This window comes from Lacerta agilis, chromosome 2 (genome assembly GCF_009819535.1).
Source record: "Lacerta agilis isolate rLacAgi1 chromosome 2, rLacAgi1.pri, whole genome shotgun sequence".
NCBI classification, from domain to species: Eukaryota; Metazoa; Chordata; class Lepidosauria; order Squamata; family Lacertidae; genus Lacerta; species Lacerta agilis.
The window spans coordinates 25,146,169-25,172,070 of record NC_046313.1 but is presented as its reverse complement, the minus strand read 5'-3'; the positions used below and the strand labels follow the sequence as shown (position 1 = coordinate 25,172,070).

At 44.6% G+C, this 25,902-nt stretch overlaps 1 protein-coding gene across 4 annotated transcripts; it reads right to left on the bottom strand.

The window, feature by feature from the left end:
* Positions 1–3,221: 3,221 nt before the first annotated feature.
* On the bottom strand, positions 3,222–24,499 carry DNAI2 (dynein axonemal intermediate chain 2). Of its 4 annotated transcripts, none has more exons than XM_033138956.1 (15): positions 24,415–24,499; positions 21,797–21,987; positions 20,483–20,644; positions 20,209–20,330; positions 19,009–19,151; positions 18,460–18,573; positions 13,708–13,847; positions 11,278–11,400; positions 8,447–8,670; positions 6,656–6,791; positions 5,899–6,045; positions 5,007–5,240; positions 4,648–4,692; positions 3,397–3,411; positions 3,222–3,363 (listed from the first exon to the last, which is right to left on the bottom strand). In XM_033138956.1, the coding sequence occupies exons 2-15, from the start codon at positions 21,977–21,979 to the stop codon at positions 3,340–3,342; spliced, it is 1,812 nt and encodes a 603-aa protein (XP_032994847.1). In that variant the 5' UTR covers positions 21,980–21,987; positions 24,415–24,499; the 3' UTR covers positions 3,222–3,339. The 4 variants fall into 4 exon arrangements, with proteins under 4 accessions (XP_032994847.1, XP_032994846.1, XP_032994848.1 ...); XM_033138955.1 differs by lacking the exon at positions 24,415–24,499 and adding an exon at positions 24,118–24,217; XM_033138957.1 differs by lacking the exon at positions 24,415–24,499 and adding an exon at positions 24,022–24,088.
* Between the last annotated feature and the right edge of the window lie 1,403 nt (positions 24,500–25,902).

Below are 25,902 nucleotides of genomic sequence, written 5' to 3'. Positions count from 1 at the left end.
CTTCCTTTGTTCTCTTTACAGGTCACTCGGTGGCTCGCCTGGCTATTCCAAAAATTAGAAGCCTTGATTAGATTTCAACACGTGCTGGATCCAGGGATTAGAGAGGTCCGGCACTCAGCTGAACACAAACTCATAACACTATTCAAGTATAATGTCATGAATGCTATACTTCTTGGCCTCTACCTTTCCTCCAGCTCCTCCACTGAAGAGCTAAGGACCATAGTGCCATGAGGTTGCCTAGAGGAAGGCTTAAGAAGAGACACAGCAAAGCCAGATCATTTTATGAAGAAATAGTGCCTGGGTTTGCTTGCTTCCCTGTTCCCTTTCCCCCTTTCCCACCAGATGTCTATTAATTAGCTGCAAGGATTGTGCTGTTTTTTAAACCCTCATATATATATATAAAGCCCCTATATATCATAGGGGACCACCATGAGACAGACACAATGCTCCATGGGAAGGGCATGCAGTTAATGCAGCAGCAATGATACGAAGTGTTATATATCCGCCATGGTGGGATCGCACAGGTTGCGAAAGAAAAATCCTGAGAGCTAGAGACTTAGGATTTCAAAATGTTTGGAATTGCTCTCGGCATGCAAAATTGTGCACGCTTTCAAACAAGTTTACCAAAGGGAGAGCTCAACCTTTTAGTGGTAACTTGCTAAGTAACTGACAGCAGGGACTGTGCGTTTTGCACATAGGCCAGATGCCGTGTGCACATCTGGTCCGAGCATCAGGAAGGAAAAAATAAAAATAAAGACTAACAAGACTCTATTGGAGGCAGCTCCTCTCCATTACTCTCACCCTCTGCTTCACGAGCTGCAAGATGAGCATCCCATTAATAATTTAACCAACAGGGATTGGTGGAGCTGCTGCCCTGCAATAGTAAGGGCTGGATATGTTGACTTTGCTGCGATAACTGGCCTTCGCTCTCTGTTGCGTGGTCTCTGGCGCCAATGCTTCTGGTTATTGTAGCTCAACCATCTTTGTGTGTGTGTGTGTCCCTGTGTGTCCTTTGCCATTTGAAGCACTGTGGATTTGAGAAGCAACAGTGGGGAGTTGGAGGCAGCAAATGCAAAGATTCCTTTGGCTCAGACATGAAAAGGAACAGCAAGGCAACAGCTTCCAGCTTAAAGATCAGATACCATCTTTCCATCATATTAGAGAGGATAGGAAAAGGATCGTTCCTTCTCCCCTCCCTCCGCCACACAAAGTGATTATAGGGCAGCGATGGCCAATTCTAGGATCTGACATCTCATTAAGGAGGGCTTTGAGAGGAGGAGGAGGAGGAGGAGATGGATGCTACTTTGGAACTGTGCTGGCCTGATGAAGATGAAATTTAACACCTCTCTGTTGGAGAAGTGAGTGGGTGACACTGGAAAGAAAACCCACCCTTTGTGGAAATATATTCAGGCGCCAAAGCTCAAAGGGTTCAATATTTCTAGATAGTATTATTATATTATTATTGTTCACAATTTGACCACCCCAAGGGAAAAATACAGAGCGGGGGGGGCATGTGGCCCTCCAAGTATTAACAAAATAAAAAATAAAAATATTCCTTCCAGCAGCACCTTGTTGTTGTTCAGTCGTTCAGTCGTGTCCGACTCTTCGTGACCCCATGGACCAGAGCACGCCAGGCACGCCTATCCTTCACTGCCTCTCGCAGTTTGGCCAAACTCATGTTAGTAGCTTTGAGAACACTGTCCAACCATCTCATCCTCTGTCGTCCCCTTCTCCTTGTGCCCTCCATCTTTCCCAACATCAGGGTCTTTTCTAGGGAGTCTTCTCTTCTCATGAAGTGGCCAAAGTACTGGAGCCTCAACTTCAGGATCTGTCCTTCTAGTGAGCACTCAGGGCTGATTTCTTTGAGAATGGATAGGTTTGATCTTCTTGCAGTCCATGGGACTCTCAAGAGTCTCCTCCAGCACCATAATTCAAAAGCATCAATTCTACGGCGATCAGCCTTCTTTATGGTCCAGCTCTCACTTCCGTATATTACTACTGGGAAAACCATAGCTTTAACTATACGGACCTTTGTCGGCAAGGTGATGTCTTTGCTTTTTAAGATGCTGTCTAGGTTTGTCATTGCTTTTCTCCCAAGAAGCAGGCGTCTTCTAATTTCGTGACTGCTGTCACCATCTGCAGTGATCATGGAACCCAAGAAAGTGAAATCTCTCACTGCACCTTAGAGACCAACTCGCAGCACCTTAGAGACCAACTAAGTTTGTTCTTGGTATGAGCTTTCGTGTGCATGCACACTTCTTCAGATACACTGAAACAGAAGTCACCAGACCCTTATATATTGTTGGACTACAGCTCCCATCATCCCTGACCACTGGGAGTTGGAGTCCAACTACATTTATTGGGCCACAGTGAAAATGTGCGTCCGAGGCTTTTAAGAGTCATCTACACATGTACTATGACTGAAACCAAAGGGGCACATAGGTTGCCAGATGTGAAATTTTATCCAGCTCTCCTACCCCACTATTGGGTTCCCCCCCCCCACTGATGTTTCCTCCGATTTATTGCCAGAGTGGGTTTTCCTGGAGAAAGCAGCAGGGCAAACGCAAAACCGCTTGGAAAAGCAGACAGCCAATCAGACCCGAACTTTCTAGGTGCAGAACAAGCAGAAGTGTGGATGGGCCCTTATTAGATGCCTCTGAATGCTTCCACGCAGGTATTTATTATGGGATGCGGCTCCACATATATATCCATCTTTAATTCCCCCCTATTTAATCTAGATGTGTTTCTGGGAGAAATTTGGGCAGGGAACCCCATATGGCTAATAATGACCTGCTTATAATATCTCGATGACCTTTTTGCAGATTAAGCCCCCATCTGAAATCACTGTTATCTCCTATGTCTCTTGGCTGCCTTGCCTAAAGTGCTTTTTTAATGCCACTCAACATTATATCTGTACTGTACCACACCTTCAGATGGCAGCAACAAAAGCATCTTGCTCCCTGTGGCAGAGGCGCTGCAAAAGGACTAATTTCCCCTTCTTGGCATTGATGGATTTCTCTCTGCTGTGCAGAATATTAAAGGGTCCTCTATGCGGAAGTTCCTTTTCTTGTTTTCAGCCCTGTATTGCTATTAATTCATCACAGTGACCTCAAATTTTATTCCTGTCCCTCTGGCACTGAGAGTTATTGCAAGTTTCCATGGCAAAGGCACTCAGGACTCAGCTGGACACTCGTTTGGATTAGGATAGAGTAGGGGGAGAAAAGTGCAAAAAAAAATGTTGCTACATTTATTGATAGAGTCTGTTGTGTAAAAAAAAATGATAGAAAGAGCAAACAGGAAGGCATATAAATTCCATGCAGGAATTTCAGGGTTCCCCATTCACTCTTCTTCTTCTTCTTCTTCTTCTTCTTCTTCTTCTTCTTCTTCTTCTTCTTCCTCTTCCTCTTCCTCCTGCAAAAAACAAAAATCAGGAATATGTTTTTGCAAGTTTGCACTAACAAGTGATCTCCCCTCAAAATCAATCTCTGGGAGAGGTATATCCTTATCTCTTCTGGATTAAAACTTATCATAATGAATAGGAAACCACTTCAGACAGGTGAGGAATTGCATTTTTGTTAATCCCACAGTAAAAATAACCCACCAAAAAACCAACCCACTGCACATAGAAAACGAGAAATTCAGGGGAAAGGGTTTTCCTACACACATAAGTTTGGAAACCCCACCTGCAATCTGAGGTAATGCAGCCATACGATTCTGCTGAAGGCCACAGGTCAGCCCAGAGCATAACGTGGTCCCTGTAGCCGCACAAACTGGCTGGGGCAGAAATAAAGCTAAGAAGAGTATGGAACTCATGGCCCCTGGTCTTTCCAGCTAGGGATGATGGGAGTTGTAGTCCAAAAACAGCTAGAGGCCAAAGTTTGGGAAACACTGTTCTAGCTTGATCTTGGAGGCTATTATTATGTTCATAAAGGTAAAGGGACCCCGACCATTAGGTCCAGTCGCGGACGACTCTGGGGTTGTGGCGCTCATTTCGATTTATTGGCTGAGGGAGCCGGTGTACAGCTTCTGGGTCATGTGGCCAGCATGACTAAGCCGCTTCTGGCGAACCAGAGCAGCGCACGGAAATGCTGTTTACCTTCCCGCCGGAGCAGTACCTATTTATCTACTTGCACTTTGACGTGATTTCGAACTGCTAGGTTGGCAGGAGCAGGGACCAATCCCACCCATGCTCCTGTTTTATGGTCATTATTGTTGGCTAGTGTGAAAAGTTTGCTTGGGTCAGTGGGCAAGCTCCATTAACCAGAGTGTTCTTCTATTTTAAGGAGTTTGGGGTGGGTCCTGAGTTTCTTGGATATCTTGCAGATCAAGGACACTCCACACATTAAATCAGGGGTCAGCAAAGTTTTTCAGCAGGGGGCTGGGTCCACTGTCCCTCAGACCTTGTGGGGGGCGGACAGACTATATTTTTTTGGGGGGGGGGGAAATGAACGAATTCCTATGCCCCACAAATAACCCAGAGATGCATTTTAAATAAAAGGATACATTCTACTCATGTAAAAACATGCTGATTGCTGGTCTATCTGTGGGCCGGATTTAGAAGGCGATTGGGCCAAATCTGTCCCCCAGGCCTTAGTTTGTCTACCCATGCATTCAATGATATTTGGGAGTGGGATCAGGAATACTGACCTTAGGAAGGATTGGTTCATCATCTTCTTCGTCATATGTCCGCTCCTGAAATATGGAAGGATGTTGTAAGACATGTGGCTATCTGAAACACCTTCCTGGAACACTCCTTCTCTTGCTATGCATTAAGTGCCCCTGTACCATGATGTCACATTTTTGGAGGCTATTTCTTCTACTTTATTTATTTATCTGTCTCCTCCTGCAGGCAATTCCTATCCTGCCGTTCATCGCCAGACAATCCGAGGGTTACATACATTTCCGTAAATGATACCTGGCAGCTATTTTAAGACTCATCAACCTCCCTTGACTTTGCGCTGTGCTTGCAGAGTCAGCCTTGGCATCCTTTTCAGCGGCCCTGTTACCTGGTCCTCGCCAGTTTTGTGCTTGGCTTTAGCTCGCTCCCTGCGCTTGAGCTCTCCCTCGATGACGTCAAAGAACTCCTTCTGCACTCGTTCCAGGATCTCCTCCGGCTTCTCCTCGTCTATGTCCTCTTTGCCCCTGTCCTCCTTGCTCTCTGTCTTGGTCCTCTCCTTAAGACGCATTTCGCGGTGGCGGGCCTCCAGAATCTTCTCTCGTTTCGTCTCCCGCTCAAACATCTGAGGTGCACAGAAGGATTACAGGCTGAAAAGGAATCAAGGGAGCCCCGTAGGCGAAACTGAAGCAGCCTACCTCATGGAGGCTAAATCAGTCACGCCACTGCTTTGGACTATGGGGTTTCTGACCCCTGTGTTGGGGTCCTGTGATGGTTCATTAACCTTCCTATTAGAGAGAGGCAGACCTATCACATTTTAAAGCTACAGGTATATGGCAGATCCCATCAGTTTTCTACAAGTTTATTCTTTCAAAAAAGTTTACAATAAACCCATATCAATCAGGCTATCAGGAGGCATTCACACAATTCCAGGACACATTCGAGTCATAGAATCATAGAGTTGGAAGGGACCCTGAGGATCTTCCAGTCCAATGTAGGAATATGCAGCTGCCTCATATTGGAATCGAACCTGCAACCTTGGCGTTATTAATACTGTACCATGTTCCAACCAACTGAGCTATCCAGGCTGAGCAAGCCAAAGCACTTGATGAGGGTGCAGAACAGGACCAGGGCAGAGGCCTGAGGGCTAGGAGGAGAAGCCCAAAGGCCCACAGGGTTCCCCACCCCTGAACTAGAGGAACAAAACACATGCACACATTCCTGCAGGGAGATATGTTTGCCTCGGCCCTGAATCTGCCCCCTAGGAAGCAAGAGGCACTCACTGCGGAAGCCAGGTTCTTCTCATTCCGTTGCAAGGTACATAGGCCAGAGGAAAATTCCAGCAGTGTCACCGTACCCAGTTTGGAGCCACAGCCAATAAAACGCCCATTGTCCTGTAAACGTAGGCTGAAGAGAGGGTCATCACAGACCTGTTGAAGAAAGACCCATTCAGGAGAGAAGGGTTTGCTGGCATTTCAATGCCAGTACATTTTCAAGGACTGAGTGCTTAGCTCAGATTTAAAGGATCAACAGCAAAACAGAATTTTCAGGGTTTTATTCAAATGCCATTCTGTTGCCCCATCTTGCCACCTTTTGGGGGATGCTCCCCACATTTTCCTTGCACACAGGTTTTTTCCATATTTACACATACATGTGTAAATCAGCATTTAGCCTGCAGAAATTATGCATGTTTGGAAACTGTTTCATGCAGAGGCTTTCAAACAAATGTAACTGCGGCAAAAATGCAGCCATTTTCAAACAGGACAAGGCACACAGATGTACAAACTTTTCCCTTCCAAGAAAGTGGCTACCTGCTGGAGCCCAGACTTAACTATTTGGCTACCGTTGCAGCACCAGAGTCACCCAGGGCTACTGCAAAGTTCGGCAGAAGTGACAAAAACCACTACTTAATTTCAAATGGGCACCAAGCCAGAGATCTTCCAAGTTAATGTTCTGCCTCTAGAGAGTGGAAGTCTCAGAACAGGAAGACTGCAACAGAAGAATATGAAATGTGGATGTGTTTTCCCCCTCCAGAATCACCTTCAAGTTGAGTGTAGGGTCATTCTGTTTGAAGAGGAAGTCCCAGACATCAAGGGTGCCATCCATCTTGGTGGTGAAGAAGACAGCTGGCCGAGTGGTGCTCCAGCACCCATCTGTGAGGTATGCCATATGGTATCTGCCAAAGAACGCAGCATTTCTTGTGTTTCAAAGGATCCATTTAAAAGGCTTCCTACTCCTGCTGTTTATTAAAAGTGAAGCTTTGCATGAAACAGTGTATTTCAAAGGAGGGAAAAGTGTATCTACTGTGCCACAAGGGAAACAGGAACCTATGGCATACCCTCCAATATTTCTCTGATGAAAATAGGGACATCCAATAAATAATAATAAATAATAATAATATTTATACCCTGCCCATCTGACTGGGCCCCAGCCACTCTGGGCGGCTTCCAACATATATAAAAACATGACAAAACTTAAAACATTTAAAAACTTCCCTATACAGGGCTGCCTTCAGATGTCTTCTAAAGGTTGTATAGTTACTTATCACCTTGGCTCGGTGTCGTATAACTCCATACCCTCCAACATTTATCCAATGAAAATAGGGCCATCCTAAGGAAAAGCGGGACATTCCAGGATCAAATCAGAAACCGGGACAGCTTCTATAAATCCAAGACTGTCCCTGGAAAATAGGGACACTTGGAAGGTCTGCTGTTAATTCCCTGTGTTTGTGATGCAAACATTTAGCATATCTTGGGCATTGGAAGGTACACGGTTAGTCAATATCACTTTCACAGTCCACTTGAGGGCTGGAATTTGTATAAACCTCAAGGTTCTGTATTTCCACAAGATTCCTTAACACCCTTCCTACAACCCTTCCGAGAAATCCAACATGCTGCATTGACTCTTCACAATTGCCTTGGCTATGCTCTGAGACACTTGGGAGAGGCAGCTGGTTTAAGAGCAGAAGGGATCTCCTAGTCTACTGCTTTTCTCCGTTGCACACAGAGGAGCACTGACGTGACACTCTGTTTCAGTGTGCTTTCAACCAATTAATTGCTTAAAGCATTCAGCCTCCCCAAACCACAAAACGAGCATAAGGTGTAACAGCTATCAAAGGTGGAAAGAGTGAAGACAAACACAAAGGATTGTTTAGATTGCTACGTTGACACGGACTTCACAGAATCATAGAACTGTAGAGATGGAAGGGACCCTGAGGATCATCTAGAGAGGGCCTTCTTGGTAGTGGCGCCCACCCTGTGGAGCACCCTCCCACCGGAAGTCAAGGAGATAAGTAACTATACAACCTTTAAAAGACATCTTGAGGCAGCCCTGTTTAGGGAAGCTTTTTAATGTGTAATGTTTTATTATGTGGCTGGGGCAACCCAGTCAGATGGGCAGGGCACAAATAATAAAACGATGACGATCCAGTCCAGTGTTTCCCAAACTTGGGGTCTCCAGCTTTTTTGGGACTACAGTTCTCATCATCCCTGACCACTGGTCCTGCTAGCTAAGGATGATGGGAGTTGTAGTCCAAAAACAGCTGGAGACCCAGGTTTGGGAAACGCTGATCTAGTTCAACCCCCTGCAATGAAAAGGAATATGCAGCTATCCTAAACGGGGATCGAACTTGCAACATTGGCATTATTAGCACCACGCTCCAACCAACTGAACTAACACTTCATTGGTAGATATGCCAGAAATTGACCTTGGAGCACCCTCAAGGTGGAAAAATTGTGGCCACACAGCACCAAGGCACCCACTGTTATGGCTAGCTGACATGTATGCAATTTTAAAAATAACAATATATGGGCAACACAATGTGTCACCTACTTAGTCCACATGATCGACGATTCTCTGCTCTCTTCTGACCAAATGCGTGCCGTCCAGTCCCCAACGGTCAAAAAGTTCTTGGGGTAGAAAGGATTCCTCGACAAGGCATAGATTGGGCCGTGGTGCCCACTGAACGTGCAGACAATCTTCTCAGCAGCAGTCTTGGCTTTGCGGTTACAGGAAATCACAATCCCTTGCTCTGTTCCCACCATGAACTTGGTGGGCTGTGGAAACACAATGAAACGCTATTGTTATGCTTCACTGTGGTGGGTTCTCTTTTCCTGGACCAAAGAGCAGAGCTCATGAAAGGACTCACGTGGAGTAGAAAGGCAAGTGATGGTGGATTGGTTATTTTTTTTATAAATATTGCTGCAAAGTTCGAGGAGACAAGAGCAACAAAACCCAAAGATATCCAGCACTTACAATATTCACTGGAAGGAGAGACTGAGATAGGTTTGCCACCAAAGGATGGACAAGTGGAATCTGTAGATAATTTAAAGCAGAGATTCCCCACCACCTACACCTAAGCCCTAAGCAATATGGTTATGTTAGCCTTAGCTCAGCAGCTGTAGTGTGCCCCCTTTGCCCCAAATGGGTACAGTGATAGCTATTTGAGGGAGGGAGGGAGGCACTACAAAACAAGAAAGAAGTGTGCAGCTTTAAGTGAATTAAACAGAACAAATACGTTTCCAAAAGCAAAGTATTTAATAAATATTAACTTATTATTTATAAATAAACAGAAGCAAAGTATTTAATAAATATTAACTTATTATTTATAAATAAATTTATTTCTTCATTAAACAAGAGAGGTTTGTTGCTATTCGTAACTTTTTACAAAAGCTACATGAGCAGTCCCACGCTGAGGTCATTTGGGGAGAGTGCTTGCTACGTAATCTAGTAAAAGATCACTGAGCAATACAGACCTATCGAGGACCTGGGCTTGAGATATTTGATTATCTCCATGCCATGCCAGACTACTGCCGACTTCTGGGTGTATTCTGAATCCCCGGTGTGGTGGATGACCCTTGTTCCGAAAAGCATGGTCAGAATTTAAGGGTTCAGGAACTCAGACCAGACCCAGTTTTGTAAAATCATACACAGACTTTACTAAAGCAAAACTCCATGAGAGAAGATTTGCCAAGTAATTTATACAGATTAATATAGCTCAGAAGGTAAGAAAACCACAAACCCTAACCTATCCAGCTAATTAACATAGATGCTTACACTTAAATCTCAGTAGGCTGAGCAACGGAAGAAGAGGTTGTCAAAAGCCCAAATAGACGCTGACCTCAGTAAAGCTGGCTGCTGAGAGCTCTCAAAAACCCAGGTTTTATGGGAACTTAGACCATGGGACCTCTTCCACCCAATTACCTTGTGACCCTGGCCTTGAAGCCTTAATGGGAGACAGCTATATGTAAGCTCATTATTTCTGAGGTTCTAACCCATTCATATAAACCAGTCTTAGGGTAAATGTAAAGGTACCCTTGACCATTAGGTCCGGTCGCGGTCGACTCTGGGGTTGCACACTCACCTCGCTCTATAGGCCAAGGGAGCCGACATTTGTCTGCAGACAGCTTCCGGGTCATGTGGCCAGCATGACTAAGCCGCTTCTGGCAAACCAGAGCAGTGCACGGAAACGCCATTTACCTTCCTGCTGGAGCGGTACCTATTTATCTACTTGCACTTTGACGTGCTTTTGACCTGCTAGGTGGGCAGGAGCTGGGACTGAGCAACGGGAACTCACACCGTCGCGGGGATTCGAACCGCCGACCTTCTGAATGGCAAGCCCTAGGCTCTGTGGTTTAGACCACAGCGCCACCCACGTCCCACCAGTCTTAAATAAACCAGTCTTAAAGGGGTGATATCACCACACCTGGCCTAAGGGATGTCCTATGTCTTGGCCTCATAACTTGACAACAACAACAACAACTTATTATCTATATGTCTGCCCCAGCCACTCTGCTTCTGACAAATTAAAAGATAAGACCACACACCACAGCAAACAGCAGAAAAGGGCAATCCCTCCACCTTCAGAGTGCAGAATACGATTCACTAGCTGGCGGGGGAGAATAATATCTTCGCAATGACAACACTAAATATTATGTTCTTTAGACTTTGTGGACTTGTGTATGTGTCCCCCTGCACAACCTTCAAAGTTAGGCTTGTTGGGGTGTGTGATGCACTTAGCAATTTAGCTTCCCTGCTGGCTCTCAGAAAACCTGCAGCCTCAGTGATTAGGGGCTTGCTTAGCCACCTAACAAAGAGATAAAGATGCTTATTGAGATTCAGTCCCTCCTGGCTGTAGAGATTAGATCCCTTTGCAAGCGGCAGCCGATTCCCACACCCCCAATCTCAGAAGCAGCCATTTCAGAGCTAGAAGATTTAACAACGTTAGTCAATGTGTTCCTCACCCCCACCCCCCACCCCAAACATGGAGGTGAGCCATATTTTAAAAGTTGCACTGTTCCTCAGTAAATGCTAGTTGTTCCTACGCACTTGCTAGCTTTTCTTATCCAGATATAACAATGGATCCCTCCAGTGGCATAGGAAGGGCAGGGCGTAGGGGGCGCTTCGCCCCGGGTTCCAGGGGAGGGGGGGTGACACTTCCCAGCCCCTCCCCCGCCACCCCCACGACCCGCCACTCGCTCACTGCCTTGCATCAGCGCCAGCCGGATCATGTGTTTTCTCTCCTTTAGTCACCTCCCCACATAGTATCACTTAGGAACCGAGGACAGGGTTTTAGTGGCACCCAAAAACTAAAAGGTGGGGAAAGAAGACAAAAGCCTTCCCTAGAACTCAGATACATAGGAGAGAATTCAGAGCAGGCTCACCATGGTTGGCTCAAATTCCAGGGCAATGGCTCCTAAAGCATTTTCCAAGATTCCTTTCCTACTGATGTCCATCACTAGTATTTCAGTTGGTTCAGCTAGTTTACGAATGTCCCACCACAGAACCTGGAAAAAAGAAATGCCATTACTGATGCTTTTCCGGGGGGGGGGAGGCACATTATGGGTGGGTTCAGATGGCTAATTTTACAACTTGCTGAAATGGTGGCAATTTCATTAGATGAAAGGTTTCTGCCACACTATTAGTGAACTCGATGGTCTGATTGCTGATCCTTATACAACCCAAACAGCGCCATCCACACACAAGAGGGGTGGTATCAGCATGCTTGAGAGAACCCCAAAGTTTGGGGGGAGGAACCTAAGGCAGGGACCCTCCCCAAAAACACAGTGAAGACTGCAGAGGATCATTGCCCATGGAATGCTGAGCATGAGTTGGGAAAAACAATGGAAAACCATAGGGAATGGGGTACCTGAGAAAACATGACTGGCACCTTGATAAGGAACTCTCCATGCTGCAACACTGTTTTGTACATCTTACTAGCTGATTTTAAGAGATGAGAAACCATCTAATGACAGCTTCAGGTGAGCAGGCTATTGCTAATTTTAACTCTCATGTGGCCGACATAAGTCATCTGAATCGGCTCCCATCATGAACTGCAAGATCTAGCATCAAAATGTCTAATCGCTGATCAACAGCATAGTACTGAAGGACGTTCTATGCTCATTCCATCTTCAGGCTCTGTTTCCCCACTAGGGATTGTTTCCGAATGTGACCAAGTATGTACGCTCTTTCCTAGCACTCGTCTCCTGAACTGCTCTAGGCACCAGCCTTTCACCCCCAATATCCACACCCTTGGCCTTCAGCATTGCTGCTTGTCAACTTGTTCACCGAATCTTCGGATTGGAGGGTTGGAAGTGGCACGCTAATCCCTTAATTGAATCCTTTGTGCAGAGCCCAGGACTTGCTGTACCCAGAACATTCCCATCAGATTAGTTCAAATCATTCAGATTATTCTGTGCTGTGAAAGCAGAGAACAAGAGCAAAGAAAGGTGACCAAGGGGCATCACAGACATAAGTCACCCAGATGGCTCAAGACAGCAAGCTGTGTTAGATATTTAGGAGGGAAGGAAGAAGAGAAAAAGGAACTCAAAGTTCGCAGGCCATCAGGTCTGCAAGGAATTCACCTGCCAACCTAGAAGATTGTTGTCAGGATGAGATGGATTCTATTCCCAGAGACTCTTCAAGATAAACATTTTTATCAGCTGGACAGCACATTTCCCCCCACCATATGCTGTCCTCCATTGGTAGTAATCGGCAATGGTTCATAAAGGCAACCCCACCCCCAATATAGAGGACAAGAATTTTTATTATTATACTGTACTAGCTGAAGCTACCTGTGAAATTCAGTTGAAATTATTCTACAACCCCCACCCCACCCCGCTTCAAAGGTCCAACTCTATGTTCTATCCACAGGAGCCAACTCCCAGGGGCAGAGGGGCCTTTGCCCCTCCAATAAAATATTTGGGGGGGGCCTCCCCTTCCCAAGTTGATGGGCATTGCCATTCAAATGGGGTGTGTGCACGCCGTGTCATGTGATTATTTGGGGCAGGACTTACCTGCCCTCCCCCCAATATTTTACTCAAGTTGGCTTCCCTGGTTTTATGGCATCTGAGAGTTTTATACTTTCATTAGTTCATGGGTAGGCAAACTAAGGCCCGGGGGCCAGATCCGGCCCAATCGCCTTCTGAATCTGGCCCGCGGACGGTCTGGGAATCAGCGTGTTTTTACATGAGTAGAATGTGTCCTTTTATTTAAAATGCATCTCTGGGTTATTTGTGGGGCATAGGGATTCGTTCATTCTCCCCCCCCCCCCAAAAAAAATAGTCCGGCCCCCCACAAGGTCTGAGGGACAGTGGACCGGCCCCCTGCTGAAAAAGTTTGCTGACCCCTGCGATTAGTTAGAAACAACCCAATGACTCCTCTCCCTTTTCTTCTCCTTCCTGAACAGTGTAGAATTCTCACAGCACCAAGTCCTTCTTACTTTTTCTGTCTACTTCTGCATTCTGCTATAGCGCTTCCAGCTACAGATCTTCCCATGAGCATCCATTGCTCTATGGCTGAATGATTATTTGATGGGCACCGACCCAGAAGCCTTACTTACTGGCTGCTCTTCAGAGATACACACCATCAGCTAGATTCGCCATCTAGGATACAAGTACCGCATTCAGTGCTGTGGCTTAGCTGATAAATGCTGTCGATCGTTTGAACCAGCCAAGGGTACAGAAGCAGCGAGAAGCTCAAGTCATTTTTTTAAAAGCAACAGAGCCTGGAGCAAAGCTGCAGCAGCACGAAGATGTCTCTAGTTCCTCCCTTTCCTATAGATAGCAAACGGCAGTACTGTATCTGTCTTTTACCTGCCCATCGGTGGAGCCAGAGAAACAATCGGTCCCAGTCTTTGACTGCAGCCAGATAGCATTATACACAGGATCTCGGTGGCTAAGCTCGACTGTGGTCAGTTCCACTGGCAGTCCTCCTTTCCGAGTGTCCCAGTAAGCTGAGGGGCAGTGAAAACAGCAATTGTGGGTCGCTTGAAAGATGCTCAGGTCCTCCTTCCACAAACAAGGTTAACAGAATCTTTTGGCTATAAGATTACTCGAGGGCCCTAGCTTGAAATTGTTCAACATGCATCAAGGTCCTTGGTTATGGTTAGCTCAGTTGGTAGATTATGAATCTTTTAATCTCAGGATCGTGGGTTTGAGCCCCACGTTGGGCAAAAGATTCCTGCATTGCAGGGGGTTGGACCAGATGGCCCTCGTGGTCCCTTCCAACTCTACAATTCTATGATGCTCAGGGAAACGACTCCAAAAAGTTAATCCAGCTTCTTTTTGCCACCCACACTGTTCCAGTCTACAGCTCATCCTCAAAATGCTACCATAAACTTCTTTTAATTTTGAATAAATCTCCCAATTAATTAGATTTCAGGAATATATATTGAGCAATTCTTTTAAAAATCAAGTATACATCATGGCTTTGCAGCATTTGCATTTAGTTTTCAGGCCCATAAATGGAAGAGCCATTGTAAATGCCATACTCTAGTGATGTGAGGTGAGAATATTCTCTGCTAGAAAATTCTCCAGAGAATATTCTCCACTAACTGTAAATTCTAATGTAACAACAGTTTTGCAACCCACATTTAAAAAATCTAGTAAATAATAAGTCAAGCTGTTATATTGCCAGTGTTAAGTAATGAAGAATGGTTTTTTTTCCTGATCCAGTTACATTACTGGGCATTGTGTCATTCACCATTGGCAGTTCTGAAATGTGAGATACAGATAACATTTTTTAAAAAATGCTATTCATTTAATTTGATGAACATGTGAATTCGTTTGTATTTCAACTATATGTAATAGCCTTTTTTCTATTTTGGTGTGACCTTATTCTTAGCAATTCTTTACCCTTGGCCATACAGTGTGATTTTTTAATTTTTTTACAGAAAGTAGCTTTAGCTTTAATGCTTTATAACTTAAAGTACCAAGGCCTATACAATTATGTGTAACAGCATGTGAGGTGGCCTTCATTTAAACAGTTGACATTTCTTTATTTTTATTTAGTGCCAGTAACTGGTTTTTACAGTGCCATTCAATGGTTCAAGGTGCCATTTACCAGAGACTGACATACTGAAATATATTATCATATAATGACAATATATTTAATGTTAATGACTTCTTTTTTATATGTATGCATACAGTTTTGTTTATCAAGCTGTGTTTTATATCATTGTCAACCCATTAAAATGAATATTCTCCTATTTTAAATGAAAATTCTCTAATATTCTCATTAATTGAGAATATTCTCGAGAATATTCTCCAAAAGATTATTCTCGAGAATTTAACATCACTATACTGGACTAGTAAAGAAAATTACTGATTGCCACGAAGTGCCCTATGTCTTCATCTAAATATACCCCAAAATGATACAGGAGGTGATTGTTATTTGGATTGGAAAACCCCCCAAATAAATTGTATGCGGTCTGTGGCAGAAGCAGAAATTCACCAGATGTCTCTGGCGTGTGCTTTAACCCTTAGACCCAATTCAAAACTGCTTCATTATCAGAGGCTTCTTTTAAAGGAGCCACCCCCCCTTCTCCCTTTTAAAGCACACAGATGGGCTGGATTTCTGCAGACACAGCAGGGAATTGCTTTTGCTGTCTATGGTTCAGTTATAATTGAGCCATTGGAGGTGACAGAGTGTGTTTCACGGGGCCATTACTGCCTGCCTCGGGAGGCCTGTGAAGGACAAAGTGAAATCAACTCCCTCTTCCATCACCTATGAAGTGCTTAATAACGTCCCTGTAATAGAGACCCTGTCAGATCTGATTGCTGATGAAAATGGCAAAAGAAACATAAAAGGGAGTATAATTAACTCAAAGGGCACATGTGAATGAAAAAGGCAATCGGATCATAAATGGACCTGGCAAACCTGTGCTTGGTGGAACTCTGAAAACCATGGCAGACAATCGTTCTTGTTAATCAAACAGGGGCAATTATGAATAACAGGGCCGTGAGCTCCTTGGGTAACACTTCACAGCAGCAGCTATGTCATGTACCAATCTGAACAGGATCCCCAGAGCAGCCTTGTTGATGGAAATGTGACTACGCATCCACACAGCACCCTGGTGAAGCCAGCCAAAAGACAGGCTGGAGTGTGCAAAGCCGGAAAAACCCCTATTTGGTAAGGGTTAGCCTTAGCAGAAAATGGTAAGACTATTTCCTGGGGGGAGTAGGGCTGGGCGATATCTGGTTTACAACATCGCGATATATCACAATGTCCGAAATAAGAACGGAGCTGGTTTTCAACTTTGTGATATATCACCAGCTGAACATTGCGATATACTCAGTGCCCAATTTATGTATAAGCTAAACAAGCTATAGCTTAGGGCCCCACTCTCTTGCCCCCCCCCAAAGAGACTAGATTATGAGTCTTTGTAAATTGTGTTTCTAAAGGAACTTTTGTTATTGCCAAATGCCAATGTGTTTGCATTACTAAGTTTGTTATGAATAAAAAAATCATTTAAAGTTAGAGCTTAATAATTACTTCACTATTAATATACTTCTTCTTAATTGTATTTCACTATTAATATACTTCTTCTTAACTGTATTTCAGTTCAACAATTACTTTCATAAAATACATATTTTGTTATGTGCAAATGGCTTTAGATACCCATTAGGTCCATAAATTACCATATAGCATATATGCAACACAAAAAACAGTGACAACTTGTTGTTGACAAAGGACAGCTGGACATATAAAGGACGCCGTTACGTTCAGAAGCTTAGGGCCTCATCAAACCTAAATCCGGCCCTGGATAAACTGATCTATCATGACATCTGAAATAAGGATGGAGCTATGTAGAGGCATTGACTGGCTTCACTGTTTCCCCTGCATTGTGATTTTTGCACAACACACACACACACACACACACACTATTCACAATATACTGCCCAGTCAAATATTATGAAACCACTATCATGATATGGACTTGAAACAAGTTGTGGATGATATATCGTCTAGCCCTAACAAGCATCATGATTTGCGATATATTGCTCAGTCAAAAATTATGAAACCGCTATCACAATATGGAATTCAAACCGGCTTTGGATGATATATCAATATATTACCCAGCCGTAGTGGGGAGCAAGAGCCCCAAATGGTATTTGTGGGAAACACAGGAAAATAAAGAATGCTCTGAGTCAGCTCTCCCAGTTTCCTGTGTCCAACAGTGGTGGTACCTGATGGTACATGGAAGGGCGTGGGAGATAACAGGGTGCAGTCAGAGCTTTGCTTCCTGTTTTCTTTGGAGAGGTTCCTACTACTACTAGAAAGACATGCTGCTGTTCATGTATTAAAAAAGAAAAAGAGGAATGTGACGGGTGACGTCTTTGGCATGAGAACTTCTGCAAAGGAAGTAGGGAGGCAAAATTCCGGCTGCACAACAGCCTGTTCTTTCAAGCACGAGAGTTCACAGAGATTCCGTGAATGTGGCCGTTTCCCCCTCTTCTCTGAAAACAAGGCAAGTATCAGCAATACACCATGTGAATACACTCATCCTGGTCCATCTGCTCAGCAGTTAGGAAGAGACAGAGCATAAAGGGCAAATCCGAGGCTCTCTTTTTAATATACAGAGCAGCAATGGAAGGCGAGCTGTGGCAGGGCATTCAGGTATGCCTCTCTGTTACAGCCCACATTCAAAGAGGTATAAAACCAAGCAGCACTCTGAGGACAGCAATCAGGACTAGACAAAACATCTGGCAATGAGAACCTAAGACATGGGGAATGGAAGAGAACAGGTAACTGGCAACCCAAGGTAGTACATTGGATCCCCCAGAGCCTTCTCGGTGGTGGCACCCTGCCTATGGAATGCTGTTCCCTAGAAGGCTCACCTGGGATCTTTACTGCCAAACTGTCTGCACGAGGCAAAAGCTTTTTCATTTTTCCAGGCTTCTAAAGGACAAATAATTTTTTGTTTGTTGTTCCATTTTTCTTATTGTAATGTTGTTTTTGCCACGTTGTTTTAATTCAGAGTTGTGTAAGTTTGGAGGGCAGGATAGATGCCGATTAAACACGTGAATAAAAACAGCTGCGTGCATTCTGCTTTCCACAATTCAAATTCTATTCCAAGAAATGCCAAACTCCTGAGTTACGCAAATCGAACACAAACACTCCCACGATAGTTCATAACTGTGTTTTCATTCAAAGCAGTGGGTGCAGAAGTGGATCTGACTGAGCAAGCGGAATTTTAAACTTCCGCTATGGATTTCCTTTGCTCTTAGGACCAGTTATCAGTTTCCACTAACCCTGGCCTCCAATTATTTTTATTTTTGGCTTTAGATGCCTGTAGCTGTCAGATTTTTGATTTTTTAAAAAAAAGTTCATGTACGCTTTGAAAGCAGCAAATATTTTCAAAGACTGCAACAAAAAAGATAAATATTAATAGAAAGCACATGGTTTGCAAGCCCCCTTCCTCCATTTCCTTTTCCGGCACTATTGGAGTGAAGCCTTGCCAGGGACAATTACAGATAAATCCAAACAGGAATAGACTTCAAGGTACACAATGAGGGTCCCGAATTCCCCACTACTTTTTACCGTGTGCTAACCATTTCCCTTACCTATCTGCCCATTGTAGCATCCTCCAATCAGGATATGCGAGTCTTTTGGGTTGTACTCTAGGCACACCAAAGGTGAGGATGGCCGGATAACAAGTTCTGGTTTGTTGGGGGTTTCTAAAAAAAAGGGGGGGAGGGCAGAATTACCATAGAGAAGAAACTAACTGTCAGACTTCACAATTCTAAAGTGAACGGTAAAAAAAAAAATCCATTTTATTCCCTTATCTCTCGTCCCACTGCACCCCATGGCTGCCATAAGCAACATTTCTGTTCTTGAATATGCTTGAACTGGGCGCAAATTCACCTGAAAGTGCAGGCAGTAGGAAAACAAAAGTGAGGAGCAGAACAAGGAAATGGGAGGCAGAACTAATAGCGGGACTACCCTTTAGAGTTGGGCAAAATCCAGGTCAGAGACCCTTCCTGCTTCCTCCATTCTGCAGAGGGCAGACATGGCAGGAGGCATCTCCCGCAAGAGATGGATCTGCCAGCACTCAGCCCCAGCCTAGGGGAAATTACGCAGAAACCATAATCGCCGCTTTCACCCCTTCTTACCAAGATCCCATATGTATGAATCATAGCTCATGTCTTTTGAACTCCGCTGGAATTCTAGGCTGGCGTAAGAGACCGCCAGCTTCCGGCTTCTGTCGGGGTGCCAGGAGAGATGTGTGGCTGTTCTTTTGATTGGGTTTGGGTCCCTTTTCGATAATAAAGAAGAAGACAACGGCATTTCATTTGCTCATAAGCAACAGGTTGTGCCATCAAATCTCACATAGAACTAAAAATAAATATATATATATATCACAGACAAGTGAGTTTTATGTGCGTCTGTTATAACACTGAGCATTTTGAAGAAGGTGCTGCAGAAATCCTTCACTGGGGTGGGAGTCTATTTCCAGTACCAAACGCCCACAGTTCAGTTGTTCCAGAAGTCATAACTACTGCCTGAATAATATATGGTTTCTCAGTTTCTTCTTCATTTAGCCTACCAAGGTTTCCACCAGATGACCAGCTTCTCCAGCGTCCATCCTAATTCACTTGCGCAAAGTTTGCATAGAGCTTAGGCTAAAGTCTGGTCTTTATTGAGCATTTGTCCTGATTTGTTTATGGGGTGGTTATACGACAATCCTGAAAGACCTGCATTGGCTTCCAGTACATTTCCGGGCACAATTCAAAGTGTTGGTGCTGACTTTTCAAGCCCTGTAAGTTGCCCTATAAACAAATCAGAGCAAATGTTCAATAAATACCAAGCACAATCTAACCTCTGCATAAACTTTGTGCAAGCAAATCAGGAAGAGTGCTCAATGAACAGATCATCAGAAGGAGTCAAAAGAGACAGTTGTTCATCACTCTAGGCTTTTTTTTTTAACTGTCTGGACATGATGTCTGCCACTACAGTTAGTCTTCATTTAGGGGGAGATGGAAGTGAAAAGTGCCATAATAATATACCCTACCCTGCCATGTCAAGCTAACTGAAAACAGCAGGGATATGTTCATAGACAATGCTTGGTTTCAGGGACCGTCAGTGAATGGCAGCTGGGAGCATCTTGCAGACAGATAGGGAAATAATAGATAAGAAAGACCATCCGATTCTTCAAATACAGACTGCCCAAATAATTTAGGGTCAATAACGATCAATACACCTTGTAGGGCAGCAGCAGCAGCAGCAATATTTCAGTCATTACAGCAAAACCAAAGATCATCTCAAGCTGGATTAGAAGAGAGGGCAGAGGTTTCTGGCTGCTCGAGAGTTACCTGAAAACATTGATAGTTTTTGCTGATGGAGCCTCATCCGTAACTCCTGCCAACTCCTCTTCCTCAAAGTACTCCTCATAGATATTGATGGCATTGTTCTGCTTGATGCAGTGATCCATTTGCTACAAGAGAAGTAATGGAACCAATCAGCGGATGGCCACAGAACAAACCTGGGGAGGTCATGCAGAAAACAAAGGAAAAGGAATACGGAAAGCAGGTTGCGAAGATTCGACTTAGGCTGATGAGCTGAAAGAGTGAGGCCAAAGGGACTTACACTGCCCAGCTGAGTAATGACGTTGATGTAGTTCTCATCCTTCTCAACTTTCTTGCGGAAACGAATGGTCTGTTCCATTTCCAAGGGGTTGACATCTTTAGGCCAGCCGCCTTCCACGTGGTTGATGCCCCGAGTTTCCATTTCAAACCTTTCTGTGTTGACCTGATGTAAAGGAAAACCACAGCTGCCTTCAGTCCCCCTTTCTTTTTTAAATAGTAGCAGCCAAGGCCTCAGATACAAGACCATGATTCTCAAGGGTCATACGTAAGAAATGGAGGAGGCCATAGAGGAGAACGTTTTGGCGACCAATTGGGTTGCATGTAAAGGAATAACACAAAGAACACAACCAATTGCCAAGCACGTAATACCACAGATGACGTTAATCCACATTACAGAGTCCATTCAAATCTTCTGATAACCAGCATTGACAGTCTTACTACCCATAGGCTGGTTTGCACATGAGAAGCATTTGTTTATTTTCTTCCCATATACAGAATTGTGCACAGAAATTCCAGTAAGAACCATGCTGTGCAAAGATACCTCCTGCATAAATGACACTTCCTTATACTGGCAGCCTACTGGGCCACTAACTCAGCATTTTCTACTCGGACTGGCAGCTGTTGTACAGGCCCCCAAGCAAAGGTAATTCATATTTCTCCTGCTCCCTGAGATCCTTTAACTGGAAATGACAGGGATGGAGCCTGGGTACAATGTTCATATGGATTCGAACCGCCGACCTTCTGATCGGCAAGCCCAAGAGGCTCAGTGGTTTAGACCAGTGTTTTTCAACCTTTTTTGGGCAAAGGCACACTTGTTTCATTGAAAAAATCTCGAGGCACACCACCATTAGAAAATGTTAAAAAATGTTTAAAAATGTTTTAAAATGTTTAAAAATGTTTAAAAATGTTTAAAAATTTAACTCTGTGCCTATATTGACAATATATAAAGTAATTTTTCAATTTTTCCCACGGCACACTAGGCAACATCTCGCGGCACACTAGTGTGCCGCGGAACAGTGGTTGAAAAACACTGGTTTAGACCACAGTGCCACCTGCGTCCCTCTGCCACCAAAACAATAGCCACCATAAAGCCACATTGCACTGGATGAAGATTTTATGAAAAGTACAGAAATCTAGATCCCTTATTTATGTTTTTTTCTAATGCCAAGGTTCTGTAAACAGAAGTCTCTTTTTCTTGTCCAGCTGAATTATATGCGGTTTGGAAATGCTGCATAATCAGCCATACATTTCTCTTTCAGCATTCTGCCGAAAGGCAGAAAAGTAGAAAGTTGTATTTCAAGATCAGACACTCTACCTCATGCTCTGACATATCACCGGCACACTGCACTCCAGTATCAATGGGGTCTCTTTCAATAAAATTTGTAGCTTGCAGTGGATCTGGCTGAATGTCCACATTGACCTCTGCCATCCGGTCCGAAAAGGTGCATTGTCGACCGAACTCACTGCGCGTCTTCACATAAACGTAGACAATCTCCATGGTGCTCACTGCAAATGGGAAAGAAACAGTTCCTATTATTCCTTCAGCACCACTTTTTAACTGTTGCTATTTTAGTGTATAATTCACACCTGACCCATACTGGGAAAACATGAGTCTGCTGCAAGCTTGCCTTAAGGACCTTGAAAAGACTGTAGTAGACTCTAACTAACTAAAGGGCAGATAACAAGGGGAGATCAATAGAGTTGAACTGATCACCTTATATTGAATTTTTGTAAGGCTATGGAAGTGAAATTGTCACAGCACTCCTGACATAATTTTTCAAGACAGGACTTCTATTATGGCGATATTAACTTGTTCCAGAATACAAACCACAATATTTTGTCACTGGGAAACTAGCTAGGGAATCAATTAACCTTGCAATTTCCATGGGGATTATGTTTACATGAGTGTCACAGGGCACTAATTGGTTAAAGACTATGACATCACCAATGAAAGGTAAAGGTAAAGGGACCCCTAACCATTAGGTCCAGTCAGGAACGACTCTGGGGTTGCGGCACTTATCTCACTTTATTGGCCGAGGGAGCCGGCATACAGCTTCCGGGTCATGTGGCCAGCATGACTAAGCCGCTTCTGGGGAAACAGAGCAGCGCGTGGAAACGCCGTTTACCTTCCCGCCAGAGCGGTACCTATTTATCTATTTGCACTTTGATGTGCTTTCGAACTGCTAGGTTGGCAGGAGCTGGGACCAAGCAACGGGAGTTCACCCCATCACGGGGATTCGAACCGCCTACCTTCTGATCAGCAAGCCCTAGGCTCAGCGGTTTAACCCACAGCGCCAGCCACGATGAAGAGTGATGCAATATTCCCATGTTGGCTCCATGTTGTAACTTTATGGATTATGGATTTTTTAAAGCATCTGTGCAAGCCTTACATTATTATGCTTTTTATATTGTGAACTTTATATTATGAATGGTGGTATATACATCTAAATAATAACAATAATAATAATAATAATAATAATAATAATAATAATAGAGCCTGACAGAGTCCAATATGAAAGAAAACAGGCAGAGCAGCAGTAACCAAAGCAACCTTAACTGTCTCATATACTTGACAATGTAGGTCTTATTTACTAGTCAAACAACCATGAAGGAAATCAGTTGAAAAGGAGTAAAGCTCCCCAATAGTGGAGGGAAGCAGTTGAAGGCAGCATAAGCCCTGGAAAAGAAGGTCTTTTGGGAAGGCTGGTCATCAGGCAGCAATTTGCTTCAGGTAGCAAATGTCAGAGAAGGTCACCAACTTAGCTAGCTATCATAGCTTTCAGACATAATGCATTACCTCAAGGTAATGCCCTCCAGGTATCATTGGACTCCAACTCCCATCTGCCCCAGTCAGTATGGCCAATGATCTGGGATGATGGGCTTTGTAGTCCGAAGAAGAAGAAGAGTCCAACCACCTCGGCTTTGGGCACCATATCTGCATCAAACATCTAAATGGGAAATAAAACTCTGGCCCTTTTGACGCTGCTGCACTACAAATTCCATCATCAATGACTATCAGCCACGCAGCTATTGCTGATGGGGTTGGAGTCCAAGAAACAGCTTGCCCACCCTTGACCTGGAAACTGACAGGTAGCAGGGACGCTGGTATTAAATTTGAAAGGTGCTTTCGTGTGTGTAAACAGGGATTTATGAAGGAGTCGTTGGAGGTTACGACTCCCTGGTTACGCGAACCCTGTTAGGATGTTGGAGGCAAAGCTCTGGTCGGAAGAGAAACAGAATTTGTTGCTATCTCTTCCCCACCCCTCTTTCTTTCTTTTTTCTTTTTTGGCTCGTTCCCTGCATTCTGGCAAACAGAAATTCAGCAGGCAGGGAAGGTTTTCCTTTCGATATTGTTGCTGGAATGTTTGCAAGGACGGATAGCTCCCATTTGATCATTGTACAGGTAATGGACTGCTTTGAAGTCACTCCTGCGCCAGGCAAAGTAATGTTTAGCCCCCTCCCCCGCAACAACCCCTACCTGACCTTTATTTTGCCTGGCCCGTCCCGTATTTTGCCCAAAGGTGGCAACCCCGGGCTCACCTGGGCTGACTTCTGGGTGCTTTTCCTTCCAGTGTCAGAATAACTTAACCCCCAGGACATTCAAAAAGAAAGAGAAAATAAAAAGAACAAGAGTGCCTCTGAGCATGTGCAGATTCCCCGGCGGCGCTTTCCCTGACCATGCTTAGGTAACCATAGTCAGCATCTCTCGCATCCGGGGCCGGGAAGCAGGTCGTGCCGCTAACCAATAGGAGCTTCCACCAGCGGCCTCGAGGCCGAGGAAGGAGCAGGGGAGGGGTGGTCTGTACCATTCCACGGTGGGAGGGTGGGAAGTGTGGCGCTGGAGGGAGAGCGTGCGTGTTCCATACGCCGAGATAATAAAAAGCACCCCTGGATTCCGCCCCCCGCCCTCGTTTCCCCGCACCTCCTCCTTACCCCGCTCTTCTCCCCGCCAAGCGGATCCCGCCGATTGGAGTAGCGTTTACCCGTCTCCTAGCAACCGCTTGCGAGTGTGGCGTGCCGGGCGGGGCGGGGCTAAATGGGAAAGCCGAGGAGAGGAATTCGCTTTGCCAATTAAAGGGCGGAGGTGGGAAGAGACCATGTGCGGATGCTCAGAGGGGGAACTATAGAGGGAAGCCGAGAAGTCCCCCGCCGTCGGCGAATATGGCACCTCCCGTTTAAAGGGGAAGGAGGAGGATGGAGAGAGGTTCATAGGATGCGGTTGTCACCTTCCAGGGTTTAATCTGAGCCAGCGTGGAGGGGGTGTGGTGTGGGGTTGAGTCCGGTTGAGGGAGGACCACAGGGTGTTAGAAAGGGTGCCTCCGGGCATGTGCAAAGTGCATAACGCCACATCATCTAGAGCCCCACCTCAGGATTATAGGGAGGATTCAGTTGTTTAGAGTGTGACGCTGTTAACGCCAAGGTAACAAGGTAGCAGGTTTGATCCCCGTATGGGACAGCTGCATAGTTTTACATTGCAGGGGATTGGACTAGATGATCCTCAAAGTCCCTTCCAACTCTATAATATAGTCTATGATTTCCAAGCCAGTTCAGATCTGTTGGTTTGATTGCAGCATGAACTTTCGTGAACTAGAGTCCACCCCTTCATCAGCTGCTATAAAGATTGTTATCCCACTCAGCTGGCAGGTGTGTGTGTGTGTGTTGCACACAAAGAAAGTCAGAGCCAGGGTCAAATGACAATGAAAGGGATAAAAGGTGCAATTCCAGTTAAGCTTCAGATAGCAATAAAACAAACACCCAAGCTTTGCAATGTTAATTAACAGCTGTGTGGGACAGAAAAACCATTATCTCAATTAAAGACAAAATAAACAAAGCTAATCCCAAAGCCTGTCTTGCCTCTAGCTGGGATCCTTCCTTTCTGGAAAATAGCAACCATCAGGTTAGCAGCAGGCTGTGTTGAGGAACCACAATGTTCTCCAACTGGTTTCTGCAACCCCGTTTCAGAGCCATCTGAGTTGGTGACTTTTACCACACCTTGTGGTAGAATATTCTGTAATTTAACTGCATTGCCTTCTGATTCTGGGTTTGCCTCATAATAGATCTAAGCTCCCTCCCCCCTTCACTGGAGTGTAGGAAATACATATTGTAAATCCTTTAAATGCAAGTTGCTGTCCAATTACACTGGAACAAATGTGTACACACCATAAAGTATATTTGAAGCACATTTCTCTCTCAAATAATTCAATGACTTGCTTCTTCATAGATATGGTTAGGACTGCACTTATGTTTTATTATATGCAGGATTTTCAATGAGCCGCCATCCCATTCACCCATAGAATCTCTCATTGTATTACCATCTATGTAATAAGTGCCAATGCTTTTTCTAACATCCTTACCAGCCAGAAATTCAAAGATCTTCTGGAGAGCTGGGGAAAGCTCCGCACAAAACAAAACCCCTCTCTT

Excerpts from the sequence above, each read along its gene's own strand:
- DNAI2 (XM_033138955.1), bottom strand. Across the intron at positions 19,152-20,208 it reads AAAACTATCAATGTTTTCAG|GGACCCAAACCCAATCAAAA; the intron begins GTAACTCTCGAG and ends ATTATCGAAAAG. Across the intron at positions 11,401-13,707 it reads CTGGCTCCACCGATGGGCAG|GTTCTGTGGTGGGACATTCG; the intron begins GTAAAAGACAGA and ends TCTTTTTTCCAG.